Raw genomic sequence first — 24,388 nt, 5'->3', positions numbered from 1 at the left:
CAGCTGAAGACGCCAGATTCGAGCCACCTGAACAGATTGGCGATGAATCCGAGAAACCTGCCAGTCAGCTGCAACGACAGCTCGAATTGGCAATCGCCCAGCTTCGACAAACTTTACCCACAGTTGATTCAGACGTCGCGCAGTTGGACCCTGCTATTAGAGCCACGTATCTCGCGGCCGTGGCATGTCAAGAAAGCGTTCTCCTCATGGTTGGTGTTCACTCTGTCGTTTATAAAAAAAACTGCCTGGTCTCACTGCTGTGTGTTTCTCGATTGACCAGCTAGAAAGCAACATCGACGTCGACGCAGCTATGTCCAGCAAACTCACGGATTTCATCGAGGCATTGCAAGACATCAAGATCCGAGCTAACGAGCAAACTGGTGCAAATGCCAGTTTCCCACAACTGGAGATCGAAAACCTGGATTCGGATCTGCGTGACCCACCGCGATTCCCACCGCCGTATTCAGAGTCCACGGCATCAGAAGAAGAAGAAGAAGAAGACAACGCAACCGACGGCAGCACTGTACAGACGCAGTTCCCTCCGCCTTACGCGATAACGTCGCCCTCGTACTGGACGTTCACACCGTCAATTCCTGAGCCCAAGTCTAGCGTCGCTAAGCTAGTGACTACTACGTCGCCTAACATCAAAGCCAGCGCCAAATTCATGGCGAACGACGCACCAGGTACGAAACGAGCGCTACTGCTTCAAAATGTCTTAACAAGCATCCACTTCTGCTCAAACTGTAGGCGTGGGAGCGTACAATATCCAGAAGGGCGAGAAACTCACTTTCCAGCGAAAGCCAAGCTTCTCGTTCGGGCCAACTGAAGGCGGCAGAGACAGAAAAACTCCCAGTGCTTCGCTACCTAAAGGGGGCGTGGGAAAGCACAACTCAAAAGCTACACTACACCCACGGATGAAGACGTCACGTGAGTTTCAGCCTCCGATGCGGCATTCTGCAGATGATACGGACCTCGATGTTGACACAACAAGAACGAGAGGGTCCCAGTACAACGTTAGTCGTCTTGGAACCCGTGGCAGCGCTGATCTACTGAACGATCTCCCACCAGAATACAGCCAAGGAGATGCGAATGAAGCTGCTGAAGAGAGAACAGGCGAAGGGGACGAGACCGAAATGGACCGAGCACTGCGACTGCAGCAACGCATGTTCATGACCGAATTCGTGCAACAAGTGGTGACAAACCAGGAATCACCCACGCATTATAACGATCATAATTGTGGGAAGACTAACCACTCGAGGTCGGCACCTTACTGGGCCACAAGCGACGTCTCTCCAGGCATCGAGAGGTTGCTACACAGACAGCGTCGAGCTCCGTCAGCTACCAAGCTCCGTCCGTCTTCAGCTTCGACCGCCCCCGCCCAGTCTCGAGCGACCAGACGTGTCGGCAAGGAAACCTCAGCACCTCCTCCTCCTCCACGTCGTCAGCTCGATAATGATCAGCACCTCGCGTGGGCCGCACGCATCAGTGAGCTGTATCAACCCGCTGTGCCCACCCCCGACCAGTAGCAGCGAGTATTATTAAAACGGTTTTGAAGCGCTAAACTGCGTCGTAAATCTTAGAACGTTCTAACTAACGTGAAACATAGAGAGAAAGAGCTGTAGCTCCTTGGTGTCGGTCGACTTAGGCGCATTGTCGCTCTGTGGTGGCTTGGTATAAGGCTGCTGCCGTCTTCTTGTCCTCTTAGACTTGTGGCGTAATTGGCGACGTTGCTTGCTGCTGTTTCCATCCTCTAGCGCGTTTTCTCGATCGTCGACAGTCCCATCGTCACTGTCGGCTATGAACGTCGCGATGGCCGCCAGCTGTGCGCTCTGCCGGAAATTGGACGGCAGTTCGTCCATGAACAAGAGCGGCATCTCTTCTTCATCCTCGTCATCAGTTGCGTTGGGAGCTTGCGCCGATTGTGTCGTAGCGGCGGGCGTAGTAGAGTATTTCTTGCTTGTGATCTCCATTACAAGGAAGTATTAATATAAATTCCACAATAGTCGTTCGTGAGTACTAATACCTATTAGCACATGTTTCGGTATTACCGGTACACCTAAGCGTAGTAGTACTTCAAAAAGTCGAATCAGTTTTACAGAGCGTCAAAATACTACTCTTTCGTCAACGTGTATTACATGTATTGCGCGCTGCCTGCTGCTGCTCGAGGTGGCAGGCGGAATTGACACACAACACGATCGGCGCCGGCAGTGGAGAGCAGGAAGTGCTCGTTCTTGGTGACAGCCCAGTTGGTGACCGATGTGGCGTGGCCGTCAACTGCCATCGCTGCACCGTTGAAGTCTTCGCTCTGACTCGTCGACCCGTTCACGAGAGACGGAAAGCGTCTGGATTCCCAGCGAGAATCTCGCACTTGAGCGGGAGGCAGCGTTTTCCACGTACCAAGTTCCCAAAATCGGGCGCCATTATCGTTGCACTGCACGCGAAGCACCGGTCGATCTCGAGCAAAGTCGAGGCGAACCGAGTCGGACTTCTGCGTCGATCCTCGCAACATCGTGATCTTCCTGTAGCTGGCTGCGTTGTGCATATGGATCGTGCCATCTTGACACCCTACCGCCAGGAACTTCCCGTCAGCTGAGTACTGCAGCGTCAGAATAGCGTGCTCTTGTTGCTGATCTGGCCAGCAACTCCACTGGGTCACGACGCCATCAAGTGCCGCGGTGAGTACCCGCACAACTCCGTCGATCGTCCCGACTGCAAGATGCTTGCCATCAGCAGAAAATGCCAACGCGCGCAGCTCACCGTGGCTAGCTGCAACAGTTGCAAACTCGAAAGCGTCGTCCCATCGGTGAAAGGCCAACAACGAGCGTGTTGCAGCATCCCAAAGCCTCACCACACCGTCGTCGCCAGCTGACGCAAATTGAGCGCGTTTGCACGGGTGCACAGCAAGGCCGTCGACTCGACCACTCGTATGACCTCGAATGTAGACGACAAGTCGCCACTCTTTCTCTTGTGTCTTCTGCGTTGAGCCCGTTTCCACTAGCTCACATACTTCACTGCCTGCGGTGGTGAGCAGTACGTGTCCGTCTCGAACAGATAGAGCCTGGATACTCGTGTTTGTCAGTGGGAGTGGCCCTGTATCGAGCTGTGAAATGTCTGCCACCACGCGAACCAACTCGAGCTGTGCATTCCAGACGCAGATGCGAGAATCCGCTCCTGCTGAATAGAGCAGCGAGTGCTTCCGATCCACCGCTAGAGCTGGAATAGGAGCGTCACCGTGCGTATCACGGCGAACCAGCACACAGACGCGATCCTTCCAGACGTACAAACTGCCATCCGATTGACTGGACACCGCAACTCGAGCACGACCAGACATGTGTGCGATCTGAAGCAGTGTCGCTTGTGGGTTACACTCCTTGTGGCTAGAAAGCAGACCGCTCTTCAGTCCTGTCGAACGTGCCTCTTCTTCCACGTTTCTCCCAGAGTTTGTCGTTCCCTGCTGCCAGAAAAGAATGTGTTGGTCTCCGCATGTTGCCAACTCGCCGTCTTCGCCAAAGCTCAAGCCCCAAACTCTCCGAGTTGATGTCTTGCTAGTCGTTAGTAGCGTTGCTCGGAGACGTCCTCCTTCACGTTCGCCTCCAGCAATCGCATAGATCGCTAGAGTATGATCTGGTTCCATTCCAATCGACGCAAGACGGTGTCCTTCCGGGCTGAATTCAAGCAACAGGACACCCGGTTGATGTTTGGAAGCCATCCGAACGACTGTACTGCTGCTGTTGGCGTCCCAGATCACGATTTCTGGAGCCCCAGCTCCCCGTACCAGGCATTCACCCGAGGCAACCAGGTCGCCTTTCGGGTGAACAGCCAACGCCGATACGACACTCAGACGCCCAGGCTCCGTGCTGTAATTGAGAAGCTGCGTTTGTGTTTTTGTATTGTAAACGACACCGCAAGCCCCAGCTGCGTAGACGATTTCCCACGCATCGTCAGCGTAGAACACGTTCCTACTTCCCGTGGCTCCCGGGTTGAGGCCGTAGATAAATTCTAGATAGGCTTGTTCGTCGTCGCTGCGGCTGTCACGTGAGTCATCAAGCCAATTGCCATCGCCCTCTTCGGCGTCGTCAGTGCTTGGACAGATCTTGGGGCGCTGGACTTGAATGCATTCTTCGAAGAGAGTCCTATCCACGGGACTAACGTACCAGGTCGGATCTGTATCCGAGGACGCAGTCGATTTCAAGGCGAACCGCTGGTGTAGACGCAACTCGTCGTCGTAGTCAGTCGTCCACACTGACGCTTGTGTGCTGCCGTTTGAGTTTCGTGCTAGAGCCACGACAAACGCGTTAGCAAAGCTAAAACCCACGCGACGTATCATCGACCCGCGCGAAAAACACCCCGCGAACCTCTTTGTGACAGCTGCAGGGTCACTCGAGCGCTCAATTTTAGCAGAAAGCACAGGAACAGCGACATCACCACGTTTGAGCGGGTACCAGGACAGCATCAAACTGCCATCGTCAAGTCCCGCAATCATCGTGGGAAGCGGTGAGTTCCAATTTTTGGTGTTTGATGCACCGTCCGAGTCTGCCACTTCGCTGTTGATACGCGCTAATGACGTCGTCACCCCAACTCCGCAGCATTCACCGAGGCCCTCCACTGGACCAGCAAACGTGGAGGTCCAAGACGCCCATGCGTCGTCGAGTAGAGCCCACCCAGACGCCGTTTCTCTAGCTGGCGCACCGTTATCGCTTGATTCTTTCTGCAGAGCCCATCGAAGTAGTTGTCTGTTGTTGCTTGAGGTTGCAGACTGGAGGAATTCTCCGTCGATAGAGAAATCGAAAGCCTCGATTGGCGCTGTGTGACCAACAAAAGTGTGGCGAAGGGAATATACCGGTGGAAAATCTGTTCCGGTGTTTTCCATTAGGTACACGTAGATGCAGTAGTCTCGACAAGCTAGTGCCAACCAGCTCCGCGTTGTAGAATGTGACTCGACTTGGCTGAGGAGAGGAGAGTACTTCACCACGGTGCACCACTTTGGAATGCTTGCTGATCTCGTCTGCCCACTCGACGCATTCTCCGTGTCTCCGCAATTGAATTGAACTAATGGCTCCAACGTCGTCCCCTCCAGAATGACAACACTGCCATCAGCGAGAGACACAGCGAGGTGCTCACCATTTGAACTCCACGCAAGTGAGCGTGGGGGACTAGGCATTACTTGCTGTTGTGCCATCAAGTTCGTGTGAAGATTCCAGACGCACACGTGCCCATCAGCACTAGCAGAAGCCCAGCGGAGATCTCGAGGGTGCAGTGCGATGTCGTTGACCTCGCTCCTGAAATTCAGCAGCACTTTCGTTTTCTCGCTTGCTTGACTTGGAGCAGCGGTGGCTTGGCTTGCTGGCATGGATTCTTCGATATTATGCTCCAGATCCAGAGAAACCACTTCGCCATTGCTCAGCACAACGGCAGCGATAGATGAGTCATCCAGTAGGTGCATCCCTTGCACGTACGTGTCGATACTCGAAGCGTTACTTGGAGAACTGGTGCTAAACAGTGGGGATAATGTGCTGCTTGATCTCGGCTTGGTAGCGTCGTACACTGAAATGACTCTCATTTGCTGCAAGAATGTGCTGGCTTGGGTGCGACCTGCTCTGGATTCACGTGCAGTTGCATACCGCCAAACCACTAGTGAGCCGTTGCGTTGAGCAGCAAGAACCACTTGTGACGTCTGTAGATGCTCCAGCGCCACTACTTCGTCACCATTTGAGCTGTGGCTCGAGGCACTCGACGGCCGAACGCTGTGCGCTGCAACGCTGTTCTCCCACAAAACGACAGAGCCATCTTCACCTCCTGTCACTACAAACGGAGCCACAAGAACAACACACAGCATGGTCTGCACTAGAGCGTGACGCCCAAATACTCCTTGCTGAGCAGTGACATGGCCCGTAGCAGGATTGAGATCCCAAAACGTGATGTGATCCACCCCTCCACTAGCAAAAGTCACTCCCGTGTCCGAAGACCCCACAAATCTACCAAACAACACCGGCAGACGCGTCATCGTAGTGTGAGTTAACACGAGTTGGCGCTTCCACGCGTAGAACACGAGCGTGTGTTCGTGCATCCGAGCACTTTTCCAAATCACGGCAGCCAAATCACTTTGAACACTCCGCGTATTGCTGTCGTTGAAGTCGCAGAAAGCCACGGCAATTAGCGTTTTCTTTTCACTGGTGGGGATTACACCAGCCTTGAGAGTCGCGACTTGCTGGAACGAGTCTCCTGAAGCCGAGCCAGACGCAGACGCCTTCTCTGTTCGTAAGAGCACAACACGGCCGTCTCTACGACTTCCCACAGCTAGAAGCGGCTCTGAAGGATGCTTGGCGATACACGACACCGAGTACTGAAGTCCCGTCGGTACAATGCGCTGTCGGGTGCCAAACGAGTGCAAGTGACGCACAATCAGCAGTGGACCTGCACCATACACATACGACCCGTTCCCAAGACAAGAGAGAGACTGGTTCACACTCATACTGCGGTGGTTGAAGCCGTAAACGTAAGATAAGGCCAGCGCCAGATTGGGAGCTTCTGAGCGCTGTGCCTGATGCTCAGACGCTCCTCGCACAGCCAGCGCGTGTGAAACATCTTCTCCGGGTTTTCGAGGCAATGCGAGTCCCTGGATTCCCTCATCTAGTGTACCAACGTCGAAGTATACATCTTTCAGCCCTAGCATTTGCAGCCTCTTCCGAAGCGCTTGATCGTATAGACATGCTGGCCGAGGCTGGACGTCTGCAAGCTCCTTCTCCACTCGCCACTGACAGATTGCTGGGTCATACTGACTGCTGGTGATGATCACACTTCCTCGACGTGCAAAGTCCCCGAACACTGGCGGACGACCTGAAGGTGGTGAATCGAACAGGGAGACCTCTTTTGTGAGGTGAGCTTGCGGTACTTGTCGCGACAACCAGATACTGTCAGAGTTATCACTGAGTGTTGGTGCTGGACACGGAAATGGAGCCAGGTGGACGTCTCCGTCTCCGTTTGAAGCGAGGGTGAGTCCTCGCGTTCTGTTGGCCACCACACTGTCGCTGTCCTGGGAACTTAATTGCAGTCCACCGACTTCCCAGCCGATAGAAGTACTGTGCGTCTGCCATTGGACATTGCGTAGAGTGATCATTGAAGTCACGCGCGTACCTGCACGCTGACGAAGGTCCCAGAAGTACAGCATCGAGCTGCCATGCTGAGTTCGGAGGAAGGCACCGTCGACGCTAAAGTCTAGCGCATGCGCGTGCGTCACCTCTGAGCCATTTCCACCAGTACCGACCTCTGCCTGAGGTTTTAAAAGCATATATCGAGAGACACGCCGACCACCAGGCTCGAGTTTGTAGAGATAAATGAGTCCGTTGTCACGCGCGACAGCAAGCAATGACTCGGTCTTTGACGGCCCAAACCGCATCGCAACCACCGCTGAGCTTGTGTTCTTCATCGTCGTCTCAATCGTCATGACGCTACTCGACGCCGCACCAGTTCGTCGAGCCAGCATCACCGTTCCGTCCTCGCTGCCGACAGCGAGACGCTCTCCGTCACTGCTGAACTCCAAAGCACTTGGAGTAGCAGAGGCCCCAGGAAAACGTAGATGCTGGACGAATGCGCGGCGACGGAGATTCCAAATCTTGACAAAGTGTTCGCCAACGCCACATGAAGCAAAGCAACCGCCTACGGTACTGGCAGTCGCAATGCTCGTCGTGGGTTGTCCTGTGTGCCCCGAAGCCACGATTTTCCATCGGAAAGTGGCGGCAGAAGACGAGGAAGTGGCCGGCACTTCATCGTCGATCTCAAAGATGGCTCCTCTTCGAGTGGAGACGACGAATCGTCTCCTGTGGGCATCGTAATCCAGCGAGCAAATGCGAAAATCATCCCCTTCGAGAACGTTTTTCGGTCGGGAAAGAGGAGCCGACGATGAAGACGATGAAGCGGCCTCAGGAGCGGAGAGCAGAGCGTGCAGATCTAGCGACTGCCCAATTGGACGCAGAGTGGAATCCCATTGCTTGATCCGACCATCTTTGCCCGCTGAAAACAGCACCATCGACTGACACGATAACCTGCACACGTTGACGCTGGTCTGAGGGTCATGTGCCTGGATACAACGCGTCAGGGTGTGGCGTTCGAACAGCAACAACTCGCCACGAGCGGTCCCAATGACAGCGGTCTGTATCCCGTAGTAAGCCGCACTAAGACACACAGGTATTGTGTGCAAAGGCGGATCAGCAGTCCCATGCCAGTGCGGTTTCTTGTGCTTGAAGAAGCGACCGCCAACGTGATGAAACACCGCAAAGTGAGCTCCGACGACGACAATCTCGTCGCCGTCTTCGTTGAGTGCAAGAGCCAGAGGGCGTTTGCTGCATCTTGCTCTCCTTCCACTTGCTGCTGGATGTGCTCGGCCCGAGGCCACTACCGCTTCTTTCTGCCAGTTCCACAACGCCATGGACGCGCCATCGTCGCTCCCAATGGACGCAATTAAAGCCTCCGTCTCATGTGGTTTCTTTTTCATCAAGTTGCTGCTCAAGACCGCGGATGAATTCCCACCCGCTCCACCACGCTCTCCAATCGACACCGCCTGGGTTTGTCGGAGTGTGGCGGTAGAAGCTGACGCAGCAGCAGGAAAACTAACGTGTGCGACTCCAGCAGGATGAAAGTTGCGCAATACCGCTAGACATTGAAGGCTTCTCGCGCTCCAGACGTGAATTTCAGCTCCAGCTTTGCTGCTCGGCGTGCTGGTGGAGCAGGCATCTCCTGTTGCGACGATCTCCCCACTGGCGTTCACATCCAGACATCCAATTGCGCGTCTGTGTCCACGATAGTAGCGCTGCTCGTGGCGTTCGGAAGAGCACACAACAGCGTAACCCCCCACGAAATAAACCGCCTCACCCGTAGCTAACAGGCGACATGCGTTTCGAGCTGACGGTCCACTGGTCCCGTAAACCCACTCTAGCTGTAAATTTACAGGAGGAGGCATCCCGTTCTTCTTGCAGACAGACGCAGTACTATGTCGTAGTGGCTGAGAGACTGGCTCCACCATCCAAGGCGGGGGCACCTCCGCCAGTTTGCGGTTGTTCCTAAGCGCCAATTCAGCTGAGCCCTGACGCTTGTTTGGGGTTCTCACATCCTCCACGTCCAGATCGGAATCTTCGTCACTGTCATCGGGGAGTGAGAGAGCGTCCTCGAAGCCCACAGCTTTCTCCGCAATAAGGCGGAAGCGCTCCACTTGCAGCATGAACTCGCGGTTGCGACGTGCCCAGGCGATGAAATCCTCAAAGCCAAGCACTGGCGTTTCCTTGTCCATACGAGAGAAGGCATTTTCTGCTAGTCCGAGACATTGCATCATCGTCTCCATTGAGCTGTTGGCGTCTAGTGCAGACTGCAACGTCGAGCTTTCAGGGCCTCCTCCAGTTAACAGTGTCATGCCGATCAACACAGACTTCATCAAGAGTGCCTGGACACTAACAGCTTAGCAACACACACGAGCATAGAGGCAAGACAGGCAACCGAAACACACACACCAGTTCTGCCAGCGATAAAGACCCGTTGTGATTAAAGTCAAAGAGATCGAAGGCGACTGAGGCAAAGAGCTCAGTTAGTCACGCTCAGAAGACAGTTAAAGTCCTGTCGCTACGTACATCTCGCCTTGTCCTCGAAGGTTGCACGGCAGACACAAGCCAGTGCTGCCAATAGTTCCAACCCGTCCACGCGCCCGTCGTGATTGGCATCCAGGACCTCGAAAACCTCTTCGATCCCGACACTCTCAGGCGATTTCAGCAGCAAGAGACTCTCGAACTGACTCGCAGTGACGGCGAAACCAAACGTTTTCTTGAAGCGGCAATGCAACTGCTCCACATCCGCCAATGTCCCTGTTCAGAGCGCACGCGCAACGTCTATATGAGCTTTCACTTGGAGTCGCAGCTGGGCAGGGAAAGGCTCTCACATCTCGCAAACTCTCTCGTCTCGCGTCGGAGCTCCACGTCGGCATCCACGAGCCGAAATTGGGTCCCGTTAGCAGCCCCCATTGATCGACGCAACAATCGGAACTCGATTAGGAAAAAAAGTATCTTTTCACTACGCCTCTTGAAGTGCCGAGTGTGGTGCACATAAGTTGAAGTGAAAGCTCAGCTTTACTGTAATAAAACAGCTTTTTCCCCAAGACAAGATCCAAAAACAGAGCAGCTATTATCCGATATAACGTTAGTAAACCGATGATGACCTTCAAATCAGGCGGCGTGGGGCGCATCCTACGTTTGTCAGGGCCGCACAAGCCGCCACGAGGTTTCCACGGGACTAGAGGCTCTTCCGTACTCTAGAGCATTGCTGTGATTCGCCTTTCTTGCAGCTGCAGCATTTAAGTCCAGCGGCACCAATTTGGAGCTCCAGACATGATTGGGATTCCAATTGCGTTGCACGATATAGCACGGACCCGACGCAGTCCAGCGTTGGCAGGTGAATTGATCGTTGCTTCAACATTAACATTTGACTTGGGAACGCGCGCGTCGAGTTCCTCATTCCCCTACTTGTCAGCGTAAACTCACGACTAGCTGGAGCGCAACCAAACTATCGGATAGGAGGAAAAAATAGAAAAGAGAACGACCCTTGCTGGACGAAACAGTCCGTCTTCGCTAGCCCATTGAGCCAGTGCAACGCTCTCCCTTCTACGCTGGCATGCTACCTTGCCATTAAGCGTTTTCCGCGCTTCCGGAGCTCCTCATCAGCCTGCAGAGGAGAGACACTAAAAAACGACACTCTTAGACTGGCGCAGGTCGCGCGTGGTATTCGAGTCGAGCGCGATCAACTGCGGCGAATAGAGCAGTCGGTTGGCAGTAACGGAAAATTAAACTCGACGATGGACCAACTCTTCATCGCCTGGCAGCTCACGGCTTTGATCTCGAGTCTGCTGTCGAGTGGAGCCATGATTTTCTTCTTCATCAGGTATCCGAGCATAAGGGTGCATCCAGGCATGGTTCTTATGTGTATTTTCATGAGTGTGAGCATCGCGAGCATCATGCGCGTCGGCCTGCATGCGTGGTACATTCTACTAAACCCGGGCGACGTCGGAGGATCCGTTCCAGCGACACTGAGCAGGATAGCCAACGAGGAGCTCGGACATGACGCAGGCGCACTGGAAGCCTACGTTCCTTTCTTCTTTTGGTGCTACTTCTTCTTCAGTACGTCGGCGACACTCTGGTTCCTGATGCTGGCACTGGACCTCATTTTCTCGCTATCCAACCCGTTTCTGCCGTTCAACGCCGACAACCTAAAGCACCACATCTTCGCGTGGCCTGCTGCGTTGCTGTACTGTTTAATCTTCCGCTACATTTTGGGGAAATTCCAGTCGAAGCTCACTGCAAACGTTGTGCTGTACTTTGATCTCCCAGCCTATATCGTGCTGCTCTACATCGGTTGCGCACTTGTTCAGTCCAGACGGCGCATCCGAATACTCGAAAGCCACGCGCACGCGACCACGGAACGGATGGCTAAACGCATTCGACCATACTTGGGGGTATTTGCCATCCACACGATGATTGCCTTGGCCATCTACCTGGTTCAGCTAGGAACGGAGTTTGGCAGAATGACACCCAACGCATTGGATCAGCTGTCACTCGTGCTTGAGACTTTAGCACTATTTGCTCTGTTCTGTCGCGACGCAGGAGTCTTCAAGACACCTTCGCAACCACGTGCAGTCGACAGCAGTCGAGGTGACAGTAACTCCAGTAATCCGTCGAGAACTACCATTACCCAGATCGAAGCTGGAGCCGCAACGCTAACGTCGACGACCGGGGCAGCAGCTCCACTATCTGACAACGGAGGCGCGGAGAAGATCGACGTATCGAACAAGCTTCGCATGGATGTGATGCGGTACATGTCGAAAGGGATAATGAGGTCTATCGAAATGGCGCAGGCTGTCGAAAGGAAAGCGTTGCGAGGCAGTGCGAGCGAGGTCACGGGCTCAGACACTGCAATCGATGTCGGTGGCTACTCGAGCGTCAGCTACAATGATTACACTCACGTGGAGAGTATGGGTGTTGTGGTTGTCGGTGAGAAAGGAGGGACGATGCTCAGCTTTCGAGACTGTGCTCCGAAGATTTTCCACCGCATTCGAGCGCAGTTTAATATCGACCAAGACTTTTATAGGGAATCCTTCGACCCGTCTCGCATTCTGAGCGAGCACGGCTCGGAGGGAAAGAGCGGCAACATCTTTTACTTCACTGGTGCGATGAGTCGATGTGTCTAACTGCTACTGCAAATTACGTAGTAAACGCTAACGTTTGTTGTGAGAGCAGCAAACAAGCAGTTTATGGTGAAAAGTGTGCCGAAGGAGGAGTTCGATACGCTGCGAGCAATCCTGTATGCTACTTTAAAATCTCACCGCACACAGCGCCTTCCTCGGACTAATTCTGCAACTCTTGTTATCTATGATAGGCCTCATTACCACGAGTACCTTCAGTCGAATCCCAACTCGATGTTGTGTCGGTACTTCGGCTGCCACTCGATCTCGCTTCCTATCGGCAAGCGGCGAATGTATTTTGTCGTGATGCAAAACTTATTCAACGAAGGTCCTGTAGACCAGCGATTCGACCTCAAGGGAAACCGTGATCGACGACAGGCCGTAAGTGCTGCGACAATGGAGGGTCTCATTGAGGTTGCCAAGGACCGCAAAGCCATCGGCCAGCTCCTAATGGACATCGATTTCCTCAAGATCAGCTCCGGTATTTCACTCTCATATGCGAATACTGCTCAACAGCAAGATCAGCTCTGCAGTGACTTCGTTTTCCTTGCAAGTCGTGGTATCATCGACTACAGTATTCTCCTTGGTGTTCGCTACGAAAACCCGGAGAAGCGCAGGTCGCATCAAAATGGACTCACATCTCACGATCAGAACGAGGTGTACTATGTCGGCATTGTGGATATGCTGCAGCGCTACAACTGGCGCTGGACAGTGCAGCGTTGGTTTCTAGGCTGCCTGCTCTGTAAAGACACCCACGACGTCAGCGCTGTACCCCCCGACGAGTACGCGACTCGACTGGCAGACTTTGTACGTGAGAAGCTGTTCGACATCCAGGAAAACACCAGCGGACCGAGCTTCCGAAATGTCCATAGCAGGAACATCCAGAGCGATCATACGGGAGAAAGTGGCTACAGCGGCATATCTTCTCGAGATGCGTCGTCGCCTCCCACGTCGATGAGTGTTGGAATCTTAGAGTCCAGCGACATCCCGTCGATTGAGATGCAGCGTCTGTCCGTGATTTCAGCCTGTTCGCTGGACGCCATAGGCATCGAGCCGTCGTCTTTGTCCTCGTCTCCGTCGGTCGCGTATTCGTCCGTATGTGAAAGTCCCATAGAGGTGCCGGAAACCCGTAAGACCACCATGTTCTTCGTCTGATTAATAGACGAGATCGAAAGTGATTTATAAAAAAATGCCCAACTTACATGTATCTATCCATTGAGAAAAAACTTTGTAGTCAAGCACTTCAACTTTGCTACACAAATCACATGTACCACCAATTCGGTACTCAAAAGCATTTGCAAAACGAAGTGAAAATGGAGGAGGAGGGTGAGCGCAGTGATGGCTCGTTATCTCCGCCCACACAGCACTAAACTGATGTGTTACCGAATTGCCGTATTGTATTCAGCATCAGCATCGGCTGGATATGCGTGGGAGGGTGCGCTTGAGCGTAGCTGGGACGTGATCGAGGAGGACGACTCGGGCAACCTCAAGATCGACCAGGCCGTCAAGAAACAGCAGCGCCAGCGGTGCGCACTGAGCTAGTAACATTCGTGATAACGCTGCACTAATCTGCTTCCATGCGTCATGTCTCTGTAGACGCCTCGAGATCGCGCGCAATGTACGAAAAGGACTGATTCGCTACACGTACGTGGTGATGGATTTGTCGCGCGGTATGGCCACCAAAGACTGGAAGCCTCATCGCCTGGCGCGCACCAGTGAGGTGCTACAGCAGTTCGTCAAGGACTACTTCGACCAGAACCCCATCTCCCAGTTGGGTATCATTGGCATTAAAGGCATGACGGCCGAGAAGCTCAGCGACCTGTCAGGTAACCCCAAGACCCACATCGAGCGCATCGCTGCAGCCTTAGCTGTGGACAAGGAGCCATCACTTCAGAACGCACTAGATATCGCTCGGAATTCCTTGAAAACCGTGCCAGCCTATGGCAGTCGGGAGGTTGTCGTGGTCTACGGAAATTTGGTGACCGCCGACCCGGGTGATATCTTCCAGACGCTGGCGTCCCTAAAGCGAGAGAACATCCGAGTGTCGTTCATTGGCATCGGAGCTGAGATGCATTTGCTGCGGCGCATTGCGGACGGAACAGACGGCACGTACCATGTTGCGGTGGACGCTGACCATATGAAGAGACTCATGACAGCGTTCACGTTCCCGTCGCCAACGGTGGCGACGGCGGCCTCGCGCTTTGCCACGCTCGTGGAGATGGGGTTCCCTCAGCGTCGTAGTGGAGCTTTGTCGCTCTGTACCTGCCACCAAGCGTTCACTACCGTAGGATATCTGTGCCCACGCTGCAAGTCCAAGAGCTGCGATCTACCGACTACCTGCCAAGTGTGCAACCTGCCGTTAGTGTCGTCACCGCATCTCGCACGATCCTACCACCATTTGTTTCCGGTGGCCAAGTTCGCACAGCATCTACTACGGTCGGGTGCGACCGGCGAGAAGGGAGCGAAAATCTCCCCCGAGTTGGTGCAGAAGAAGTGCTTTGGCTGTCTGTTGCTACTCGGACTGGACGGCGAAGGAGCCGCGTACGAGTGCGCTACGTGCCAGAACGTCTTTTGCAGCGAGTGCGATACGTACGTGCACGACTCGCTGCACAACTGCCCAGGCTGTAGTTGAAGTCGATAAGTGTTCACTAATGGAGGCGTGGGATCTTCGATGCCATGTACGAATCTTTGATACAAATAACATTGCATCAACCCAGCAGATATTCTCCATAAAAACCAGCAAACAACTAGCCATTCTGCTGGGCAGTTTTCAAATGTAATAGGAGGGTGCTGCGCTCAGACTGGGAGGGTGAAGAAACACTAACCCATTTGTAGCTTTATGTGCCTTGGCCTTGGTTGATTGAGATTTAAGAAGCGCTTCCATTGACGAAATGAAAACATAGGTTTCGCATAAATACTTATGCTTTAAAGATACCCTAACCCTACTGACGCCCCTTTACGAACTGCTTGGTTTTTGCAAAAGTCTGTCTGAAGTAACTTCCGCGTCCAGAAACAACAAAATATGCAGCTCTCGATTGCATGTCCAATCGGAGCACTTTGTTCTATTCGTTTTCGCGGGCACAGAAAATGTGAAAAAATATTGAATGTGTAAAAAGTTCGAAGGTGAACAAAAATAAGTTGTAGAAGGCCTCGAGTGCGTAAAGGAATTGACAGACTGAGAGTTCTATCACAAGACTAAATATACTACAGCAAGACCAAAAATACTGATGAAAGAATATATGACTTGCACTATAGGTGGGTATGTTTCGACTTAACAACCCGACGATTCCTGTCCAGGCGAATGCACCGTGCTAGCGTATCGATTGTAAGAACATTCAGGCTAAACCCGGTGGTGTCTTTCAGCCAGTGCTTCGTGTAGTATGCATTATACATTGCCAGTATAGAATCGGTCGCGTTTTTGGCATCTGAAGCTCCCATTTGAACAGCGAAATCTCTCACATCACTCCCAATCAGCTTGGCAACACTCAGCCGGCTAGCCAAAACACCACTCCGCTTCTCTCCAAAGCCGTCCACTTAATAACAGGCTTAAATAGGTGGCGAGCGGCGTCAGCGTTCCAGTACATTTTGTACATATCCCTCCAGTTCTTTGCCGGCGCAAGAATTGATATCGGCTCTTTGCAGGATTTACCGACCGTATGTTCTTGTCTAGTGCTTGCAGTGCGGTGCTCAGTCGGCTGAATCATGGTCACAAGCATGTCGATCTTGTCTTCAATAGCTTTTATTGATTTCTCAACGGTTTTTAGTCTCGTTTCGATTGACGGGGGGGGATGGAACATGAGTCGCTTTGTTACGTTTGCGTCGAGAAAATGTAGTAGGGCACCCTACATGAGCTTCGCGATCAGGAGCTAAGCTGTCGGCAAGTTGGGTGTCTTCATCAGTTGCTGCTTGATCTAAGAGATATCGCACCAGGGTTTCTGCTGACTCGTTTTGAGTCCACCCAGCCCACCACTTTACCATGCGAAGTGACCATCGTCGTTCAGGCGGCGCGAACATAAATCTGTACTGGGCGCCAGCGCGGCGGAATGTGTGAGAAGTGAGCCAGATATCTCGCCACTGTCGTCGAACGTAGCCCCGGGTGGTCACCCCATTGCGATTGAGATCTCGAACTACACAGTTTAGCAATGTGATGAATGCCTGTTCGGACATATTCTTACCCCACTCGACCCGTGTATTCTCGCAACCTGTATATGCAGCGTCTGTCTTGATAACACTCTTCGATATATTTGATAGCGCAGGGAAAATGTAGTCACCGTTGTCCCACTTGTGATCGGTTTTTGTTTCAACGTACGTCAGCCATGTCGTCAGATGAGTAAGTACATCCAGCGGACTCTCGCTGTCATCCAGATAATGCATGTTGTAGCAGCGGCCTTCAGCAACTTCTGTCTTCCTTCCTTCAATTTTGTACACGCCATAGCTAATCGAAACTTCGGGGTCGGAGGCGCTCGGTCGCACAAGACCCAATGTAACGTTCTTCCACTTGAGACTGAGCACTTCATTAATCCGGCACATACCGTAGAAAGCAAAAGCGGAGACAGCGAGGAACTACAAACGACTTGCTTCCGTGAACCCGAGGGCGACCTCCAAGTGGGAGTGGAGTACTCGGAGCATATCCAACGAAATTGGTGTCGCTTGGCGCTGCGTGAATTCACTGTTCTTGCGCTTCTTCAGTCCGCGCATAAACTGACGGACAAACGCATCCTTGGCTGGATTACTAAGTCCATACTTGTTACCTTGATCGTCTGTGAGTACCATCCACTTGTCAGGTCCTACTGCGTCTCGACGTTCGTAACCTCCGTAGTAGTTTGCTACAGCTGCGCGAATCTTCTCTGCGGTTTAATTGGAAACCGAAGCGGATGCAGAGACACTTTCCACGAAGGGGACTAGTAGAGAAGGTAGCTCGTGATGTGTCGTAAGCGCTGGGTCGGGATACTCATTGGCGATACAAAACTCGCAGAACTTCCTGAAATATGATGCATACACATTCCTTGTGTCCTGCTTAATCACGTGTGTTGCTGTGTCGATACCGCCTTGTAACAGCTCTTGGAATGATGCGGGGTGTCCTGCCATAAATACGATAGACACAGGCTGGGTATATGCTTGTCGTCCAGCCAAAATAACAATGAGCTGCAGAACCAATCATTTAAAGATTCGTACTTTTAGTCTTGTTTATTATTAAGAGTCTTGTTTAGTACTTAGAGTCTAGTTTAGTACTTAGAGTCTTGTTGTTAGGGGGTAAATCCGATTAGTTAAAATTAAAACAGAAACTATTCCTTAATCTTCGTCACTATCCTTCTTCACTATCCGAATCAAAACCAAACACCGCCCGAAAGCGACGCTCGTCCGTCAGATCCTTCTCCTTTTTCTGTATCTTGTTCTCATATATCTTGTCTTTCTCGATAAAGCCCGCCATATATATCCCTTCAAACTCAGCTAAACTTGCACAATTCTTGCCTTCTTTGAAGCTGTCAATTTCATTTTAAATTGGAGCTCTGAGAGCTGCGTTTTGGGCCTGTATCTCCTCACAACTGGTAAGCCACCGCTTGACGCGCTCGTTATACGTCGTTCGTAAAAAGGCAAGATATTTTTGAAGGCGGACCCTCTCTCCAAAAATAGTATGAGCGTCCGCATCGAGCATTTGTGCCTTGTAATGACCGAATACCTTGCATGATATTTGAAGCAAACTCTCAGCAGGCTCTCCTTGAATATCTGGTGGCATCCAATGGCGCTTGTCAGGATGCAGAAGAAGGTAGGCCTTTCGGAACCACGCCTTTGACAGCAAGTCGATTTCGTCCATCTAATAATAAAAGGCAGTCACTGTTAGTGTTTAGCTGAAAACTTACCGGAATATCTGTACCTGAGCAAAACTGTACTCAAACAGCGGTCCGTTTTGACTGAGCTTCTTAAGGGGGTGTTGTCTTAGCCCTTTCGGCTGTGGTTTGTCAGGGAGAGCGTCGTGCTCCACCTCTCTAAGCTCCTGTCGGAGCGCTGGCATTATTAGATACAAATAGTAAGTACCACAATTGTGTATAAAATACAAGATACTCACGGTACCTTCGAGTTTCTGGAATAGTTGTGTAGCGCGGCGAGAACGCTGCTCGGAGACGCGCTTGGCGCGGTGCTTAACACACGACCTCTTGCGAATATCAGCCCTGGATTCACGCGCTTTTATCCCCTTGCACTTCTTCGCGTGCTTTGAGAAGTTCGTGCGAGATATCGATCTCTTACACTTCACGCATTCTTTTGTCGTGGCACTGCCGTACGGCACCTTTGTCATTTTGTTTTGGAGTATTTGCAGAAATTGATAGTGGTCACGGGTTTTAGGTAACGTTGGGCTTGTACGAAGCGAAGGGAAGAGAGTCACCACTCGGGGAGTAGACCGGAGCGAAGACACTTGAGGGGAAGAAGGGAGATTTCGAAGTGATTGATTTATCGGAGCTTACACAGTCCTCACTACCTAGGTCATCCAATCAATTGGTGCATCCAATCACCAACATTCTGCACTCGTCCAATCATCCTACTCGTCTAATCATCGTACCGTAATTATCGCGGGATCGTGTTGGACCGGTTTGGTTACCGGTTTATGGGTACTTACCGCCTGAAACCGGTACCCCTCAATACGCCCCCTCAATGCGAACACGCGTTGACTCCGAGCGCCGCCGTAAGGTCCTTGTGACGTGGCCCTGGAAGCGTCTTCATCATGATGTCCGCCAGCATCACAGAGGTCTCGCAGTACTCCAGCTTGACCTCACCTCGCTTGACCTCATCACGAATGTGATGGTACTTGATGTCGATGTGCTTGGCACGACCATGGTTCACTGGGTTCTTGGTCATCTTGATGCACGACTGGTTGTCTTCGAGGATCTTGAGCTCTGGTCCCGATTCCCCTGCTGCCGTCAAAATCTCGCAAAGTAGTCGGTGAACCCACTTGGCTTCTTGAATAGCTAAACTTAGCGCGATGTATTCTGCCTCGCTTGTTGACAACGACACACTTGGCTGCTTTTTGCTCCCCCAACTCACGAGTGCGCTCATCAAAAGAAACGTGTAGCCCGAAGTTGACTTGCGATCGGAGTGGTCACCAGCCCAGTCTGCGTCAGAGTACCCGCGGAAATCCACTTTGTCACCAGGCTTGAAGCAGATTCCATGCGACTTAGTTCCTTGTAGATAGCGAAAGATGCGCTTTACAGCAGCCCAGTGCTCGACTTGTGGGTTCTCCATGAAGCGAGAAACGTATCCCACGGCTAAGGCAATGTCCGGTCGTGTCGCGGTCATCAAGTGCATGAGTGCACCTACAGCCTCGCGGAACTAAGCGTTCACCTTGGTCGATGCACTACTTGGGACTAGTCGAGAGCTCAAATCAGCTGGACTCACCACTCATCCATACCAAAAGGCTTAAGGATGTCGTATCGGCGCTGGCACATCGTCACACTCCCGTCAGCGCTGTACACCAATTCGATTCCCAGTACGAACGCACACTTGCCACTGTCGGTCATCTCGAAGCGCTTCTTGAGATCGCTCTTGGTGGTTGCAATGAGCTCGGCCGAGCTACCAGTCACCAAAACGTCGTCTACGTAGACCAGCAGAAGCACACAGTGACCATCCACAATCTTGATGTAGAGACGCGGGTCGTATGCTGAAACTTGAAAGCCGATGGAGCACACGTAGTCGTCGAAGGTCTCGTTCCACACGCGCGATGCTTGCTTGAGACCGTAGATCGCCTTCACCAGCTCCAGGCAGTCGAAGTCATCATCAAGTTCGACACCTTCTGGCACCATGCAGAACACCACCTCTTTCATTATGCCATACAGGAATGCTGTTACCACGTCCAGCTGGTCCAGGGGCCAGCCGAAATACACGATCAAAGCAATGATCATACGCAGCGTCACATACTTCACCACGGGCGAAAACGTTTCGGTGTAGTCAAAGACATACTTCTGCTTGAAGTCTTTCGCAACAAGGCGCGCCTTGTACTTCTCGATTGAACCATCCGCTTTGCGTTTGATCTTGAACACCCACTTCGTACCGATGGCCCGTTGACCGTTCGGTAACTTGGCAGCTCGGAACACACCGCGAAGTCGCATCGACTTAAGTTCGGCATGGATGGCCTTGCACCAATGCACTTGATCAGGCCCGTTTAACGCTTCTTGGAACGTTGCCGGTTTAACTAAATCACCAGCTTCCACTGCGCTGGCACATGCTCGCCAAAATACAGGCGGAGTTGCGTCATCGTCGTCTTGATCCTCGACGTCTTTTTCTTCTTCATCGGCCACATCACAGTCATTTCGCACACCTGATCGACGCTTTGTTTGACGCTCAAACGAGGTTTCTCGAGCACTAGCTTCCTCCAAACCGGCAGCCTGCTGTGCAGCGCGCGATCTCGTAGTCATGCCGTGAACGTTACTTGTGCGGGACTTGCGTTTCCCCGCCTGCTTGAATTCCGTTAGGCCAGCAGTTTCGGTATCGTTGATACTGAGAGAGTCGAGGTCGTGATCAGAATCTGCGTCGTCGTCGCTTGGACTAGCCGTTGAAAACCCAACGTTTGATTCGTCGAAATTGACATCGCGACTAATTCCCACCTGCCCCGCCTCGATGTCATAAACTTGATACGCCTTTGACACTTCTTCATAACCCATGAACAACCCTTCTCGAGCCTTGGGGTCCCACTTGGGTAACTTTTCCCTCGGAGTTAGGACGTACGTCCGACAACCAAACACACGCATGTGCTTCACACTTGGCTTGGACTTGTACACGATCTCATAGGGAGTCTTGCTTTCGATCTTGGGTGACGGTAGACGGTTTTTAGCGTAGATAGCGGCCATCGCCGCTTCGCCCCAGAAACACTTCTCCAACTTGGCATGATGCAACATGCTGCGACCAATCGTGACGATAGTCCTGATAGCATGTTCTGCAGTGCCGTTCGTCTGGTGCGCGTATGGAACCGTGGTCTGCTGTTCGATGCCTCGATCTTCGTAGAACACCTTGAGTGAGTTTGTCGCGAGCTCACGAGCTCCGTCATGGCGTACGAACTTGACCCGCTTGCCGAATTGCGTCTGTACCTTCGTGATATAGCTCTTGAGGCATTCTTCAGCGTCCGATTTGGCTCGTAAGCAGAAACCCTTCATGCATCCACTGGCTTCGTCAACGATGAGCAGCAAGTACTTGCTCCCACCCAACGATTCTTCTTCCATGGGGCCGCAGATGTCAAATGAAGTAACTCGAACGTGTCGTAACTGCGTTTGTCGCGGTTACTGGGGAACGGCTTCTGGACCATTTTTGCTTGCTGACACCCGCGACAGACACTTTGCTCACTTGACTTCAAAGGTGCCTTGGCATCCTTGATCATGCCGCTGTTGACCATCTTGCGTAGCACGTCGATAGGAGCATGGCCCATGCGCGCGTGCAAGTCAATGCTCGACTTCGAAGTCACTGTGTTTATCGAGCATAGTGGTGTGCGCAGCCAGTAAAGACCGTCTACGAGATCTGCTGTAGCCACCACTTCCTTCGAATCCTTGTGCGCAACGTGCATGATTTCACCGTCGAACACCACTTGAAATTTGCCGCTTTTGTTGATCTGCGGCACTGATAGCAAGTTCTTCTTCATCTTTGGCACGTAGAGCGCGTTGTTGATCTCGATCTCGCGCTCATCGCCGCTGGGCAGAACCACGCGCTCGATGATAGTCCCCACACCCTTGATTGCAACGCTAGTGCCATCAGCGACCTACAGCTCCCCTTCCTCTCGCTCGTTCAGCATGACATACTTAATCTTGTCATTGCAGATATGGTGTGTCGCACCGCTGTCGACTGCCCACAGCCCGGACATACTCTTGCCCGTCAAAACTCCACATTCCAACGAAACCGCAAATGCCACGCGATCATAGCCGTGGTCGTAGTCGTCGTTTCGCAACTGGACATTGTTGGCCCCGCGTCCACGACTGTTGCCGCCGCGTCGGCCTCCTCGATTCTCATCCTTCTGCTTGGTCCAGCACTTCTCAATCACGTGCCCCAATTTTTTTACAGTAAGTACACTGGTGAGACTCCCGCTCGGTACTGAACGCCTTCGCCGCGTCTTCAGTCTTCACCGCAGAGGTCTTCTCGCCTTGTCGCTTGATATGCTCGTTCGTGAGCACCTTCACAACGTCGTGCGTCTTCAGCTCAGCAGTACTCATCTCCAGGTGTAGCACGACGTTCTCGTAGCTCTTGGGGAGACTGCGCAACAAGCAGATCGCAACGTCCTCGTTCTCCATCTTAGCGCCGATGCTACTAAGCTTGGCGCTGATGTTGAGAGCTTCATTGCAGTGATGCAATACATTTGCGCCTTCAGACATCTCCATGCTGAAGAGCTGTCGCTTCAAGTAAATACGACCAGCCTTCTGCGATCCACCGTACAGCGTCTTCAAGCGCGCCCACGCGGTCCACGCTTCCTCGCAGTTGTCGACCACGGGGTGGTAGTCCGCATCCATGTGGAGCAGCATCAATCCGAACGCGATGTTGCTCGATTTGACATATTCGTCCTTCGCACGAGGGTCCGTGAAGCTTGGAGTCGTCTCTCGGCTTACGCCATGCCATACTGACTTGGTCAGAAACACACCACGCATGTAGCGGCTCCACCTCGCGTAGTTGTCACCGTTGAACTTGTCGATAGAGACCTTAGTTGAAACGTCTTGCGCAGAGGACATGTTACTTGGGCTCATAACCTGATAGTGGTCACGGGTTTTAGGTAACGTTGCGCTTGTACGAAGCGAAGGGAAGAGTCACCACTCGGGGAGTAGACCGGAGCGAAGACACTTGAGGGGAAGAAGGGAGATTCTGAAGTGATTGATTTATCGGAGCTTACACAGTCCTCACTACCTAGGTCATCCAATCAATTGGTGCATCCAATCACCAACATTCTGCACTCGTCCAATCATCCTACTCGTCTAATCATCGTACCGTAATTATCGCGGGATCGTGTTGGACCGGTTTGGTTACCGGTTTATGGGTACTTACCGCCTGAAACCGGTACCCCTCAATAGAAATTGCGTCCAGGCTATGGAATGCGATGCTAGCCTATGTATTTGCCTAGTTTTAATACTTGTGTGGATCTTTGGATAGAGCAACTTGTCGGAGCGGTGCTTGAGGTCAACGGAGTTGAGCGAAGGTTGTCAAAAGCAATGGGGGACTGAATGCTTATTTCCTGTCTCCGAATGTTACCTGTAACTCGGTCGACATTTCGGACCGATTTAATGTCTGTGATGCTCTACAGCGACCCGATCCTTGGATCTTATCAAGTCACCACGAAGTCTGCCCAAACGTTGAGGCTCTAGACCGTCTTGGTTCTTAATCGCTGCACATCATACAGACTTCAGTGAAATACATGAGCACCTTCACGTCCAGCTTCCCAAAAGCTACCCCGCTTTGCTGGCACCAGGCTTTATCTCTTCGTCTTCACTCAGTATCTTCAAGATATGCGTCCGCAAACCTTCTGTTGCGACTTCTTCACTGTCATACAGCATTATCCTTTCTACAGCACCTTCATCTTCTTACGAAGATGGTTAAACTGCTCTCGTGGAAGCCCCTTCGACATCATCTCTGCCACATTTTCCCTTGACATCACATACTGCAGCGCCACTTCCTCGAGCTGCACGTGCTCCCGAATGAAATAGTATCGCACATCAATGTGCTTAACTCTTGTGTGGTGCGAAGGGTTCTCCGCGAGTGCAATGCAGGCCTGATTGTTTTCATTCACCACTGTCGCAGGCTGCTCGTAGCCAAGCTCTTTCAAAAACTGCCGCAGGGACAGGACTTCGCGTGTGCAATGCGCCAAGGCCACATATTCCGCTTCCGCAGTAGACTGCGCTACAATGCGCTGCTTTCGTGAGCTCCAAGTCACCGCGTAATTCCCAATCATCGTCACATATCCCGATACGGTCATCTTCGCACCCCGCATAGTCGGAGTCAGTGAACGCCCTGAGAGCTACCACATCGCCGCTAAACTCCAATCCATGATCAAGCGTGGATTTTAGGTAGCGAATGCATCGCTTTACTGCCTCCCAGTGAGACCTTCATAGTTCGCCAAGTATCTGCTCACATCTTGAGCTGCAAACGCCAATACAGGCCGACTACCAATCATTTGATCATCAGGCTCCATACAGCCTGCCGAAATGGCTTCTTCAGCAT

At 52.3% G+C, this 24,388-nt stretch overlaps 4 protein-coding genes across 4 annotated transcripts; 3 read left to right on the top strand and 1 right to left on the bottom strand.

Annotated features, from left to right (window-relative positions):
* Positions 1–1,133: 1,133 nt before the first annotated feature.
* Positions 1,134–1,526, top strand: PITG_16037 (uncharacterized protein; the record flags this gene model as incomplete). Its single annotated transcript, XM_002897768.1, has 1 exon — positions 1,134–1,526. One exon carries the CDS (start codon positions 1,134–1,136, stop codon positions 1,524–1,526), a length of 393 nt encoding a protein of 130 aa, XP_002897814.1.
* A 605-nt stretch (positions 1,527–2,131) lies between these two features.
* PITG_16036 (echinoderm microtubule-associated protein) lies at positions 2,132–10,004 on the bottom strand (the record flags this gene model as incomplete). Its single annotated transcript, XM_002897767.1, has 5 exons — positions 2,132–6,547; positions 6,656–9,433; positions 9,501–9,556; positions 9,618–9,848; positions 9,923–10,004. The coding sequence occupies 5 exons, from the start codon at positions 10,002–10,004 to the stop codon at positions 2,132–2,134; spliced, it is 7,563 nt and encodes a 2,520-aa protein (XP_002897813.1).
* An 827-nt stretch (positions 10,005–10,831) lies between these two features.
* On the top strand, positions 10,832–13,369 carry PITG_23066 (phosphatidylinositol 4-phosphate 5-kinase (PIPK-D11/GPCR-PIPK); the record flags this gene model as incomplete). Its single annotated transcript, XM_002897766.1, has 3 exons — positions 10,832–12,197; positions 12,270–12,333; positions 12,409–13,369. 3 exons carry the CDS (start codon positions 10,832–10,834, stop codon positions 13,367–13,369), a joined length of 2,391 nt encoding a protein of 796 aa, XP_002897812.1.
* A 982-nt stretch (positions 13,370–14,351) lies between these two features.
* On the top strand, positions 14,352–14,846 carry PITG_23065 (general transcription factor IIH subunit, putative; the record flags this gene model as incomplete). The annotated part of the gene is made up of 1 exon (XM_002897765.1): positions 14,352–14,846. One exon carries the CDS (start codon positions 14,352–14,354, stop codon positions 14,844–14,846), a length of 495 nt encoding a protein of 164 aa, XP_002897811.1.
* Between the last annotated feature and the right edge of the window lie 9,542 nt (positions 14,847–24,388).

This window comes from Phytophthora infestans, genomic scaffold, assembly GCF_000142945.1.
Source record: "Phytophthora infestans T30-4 supercont1.41 genomic scaffold, whole genome shotgun sequence".
Taxonomy (NCBI): domain Eukaryota; phylum Oomycota; class Peronosporomycetes; order Peronosporales; family Peronosporaceae; genus Phytophthora; species Phytophthora infestans.
Note: the sequence above shows the minus strand (reverse complement) of the source record. Positions and strands in the feature narration are given on the sequence as shown.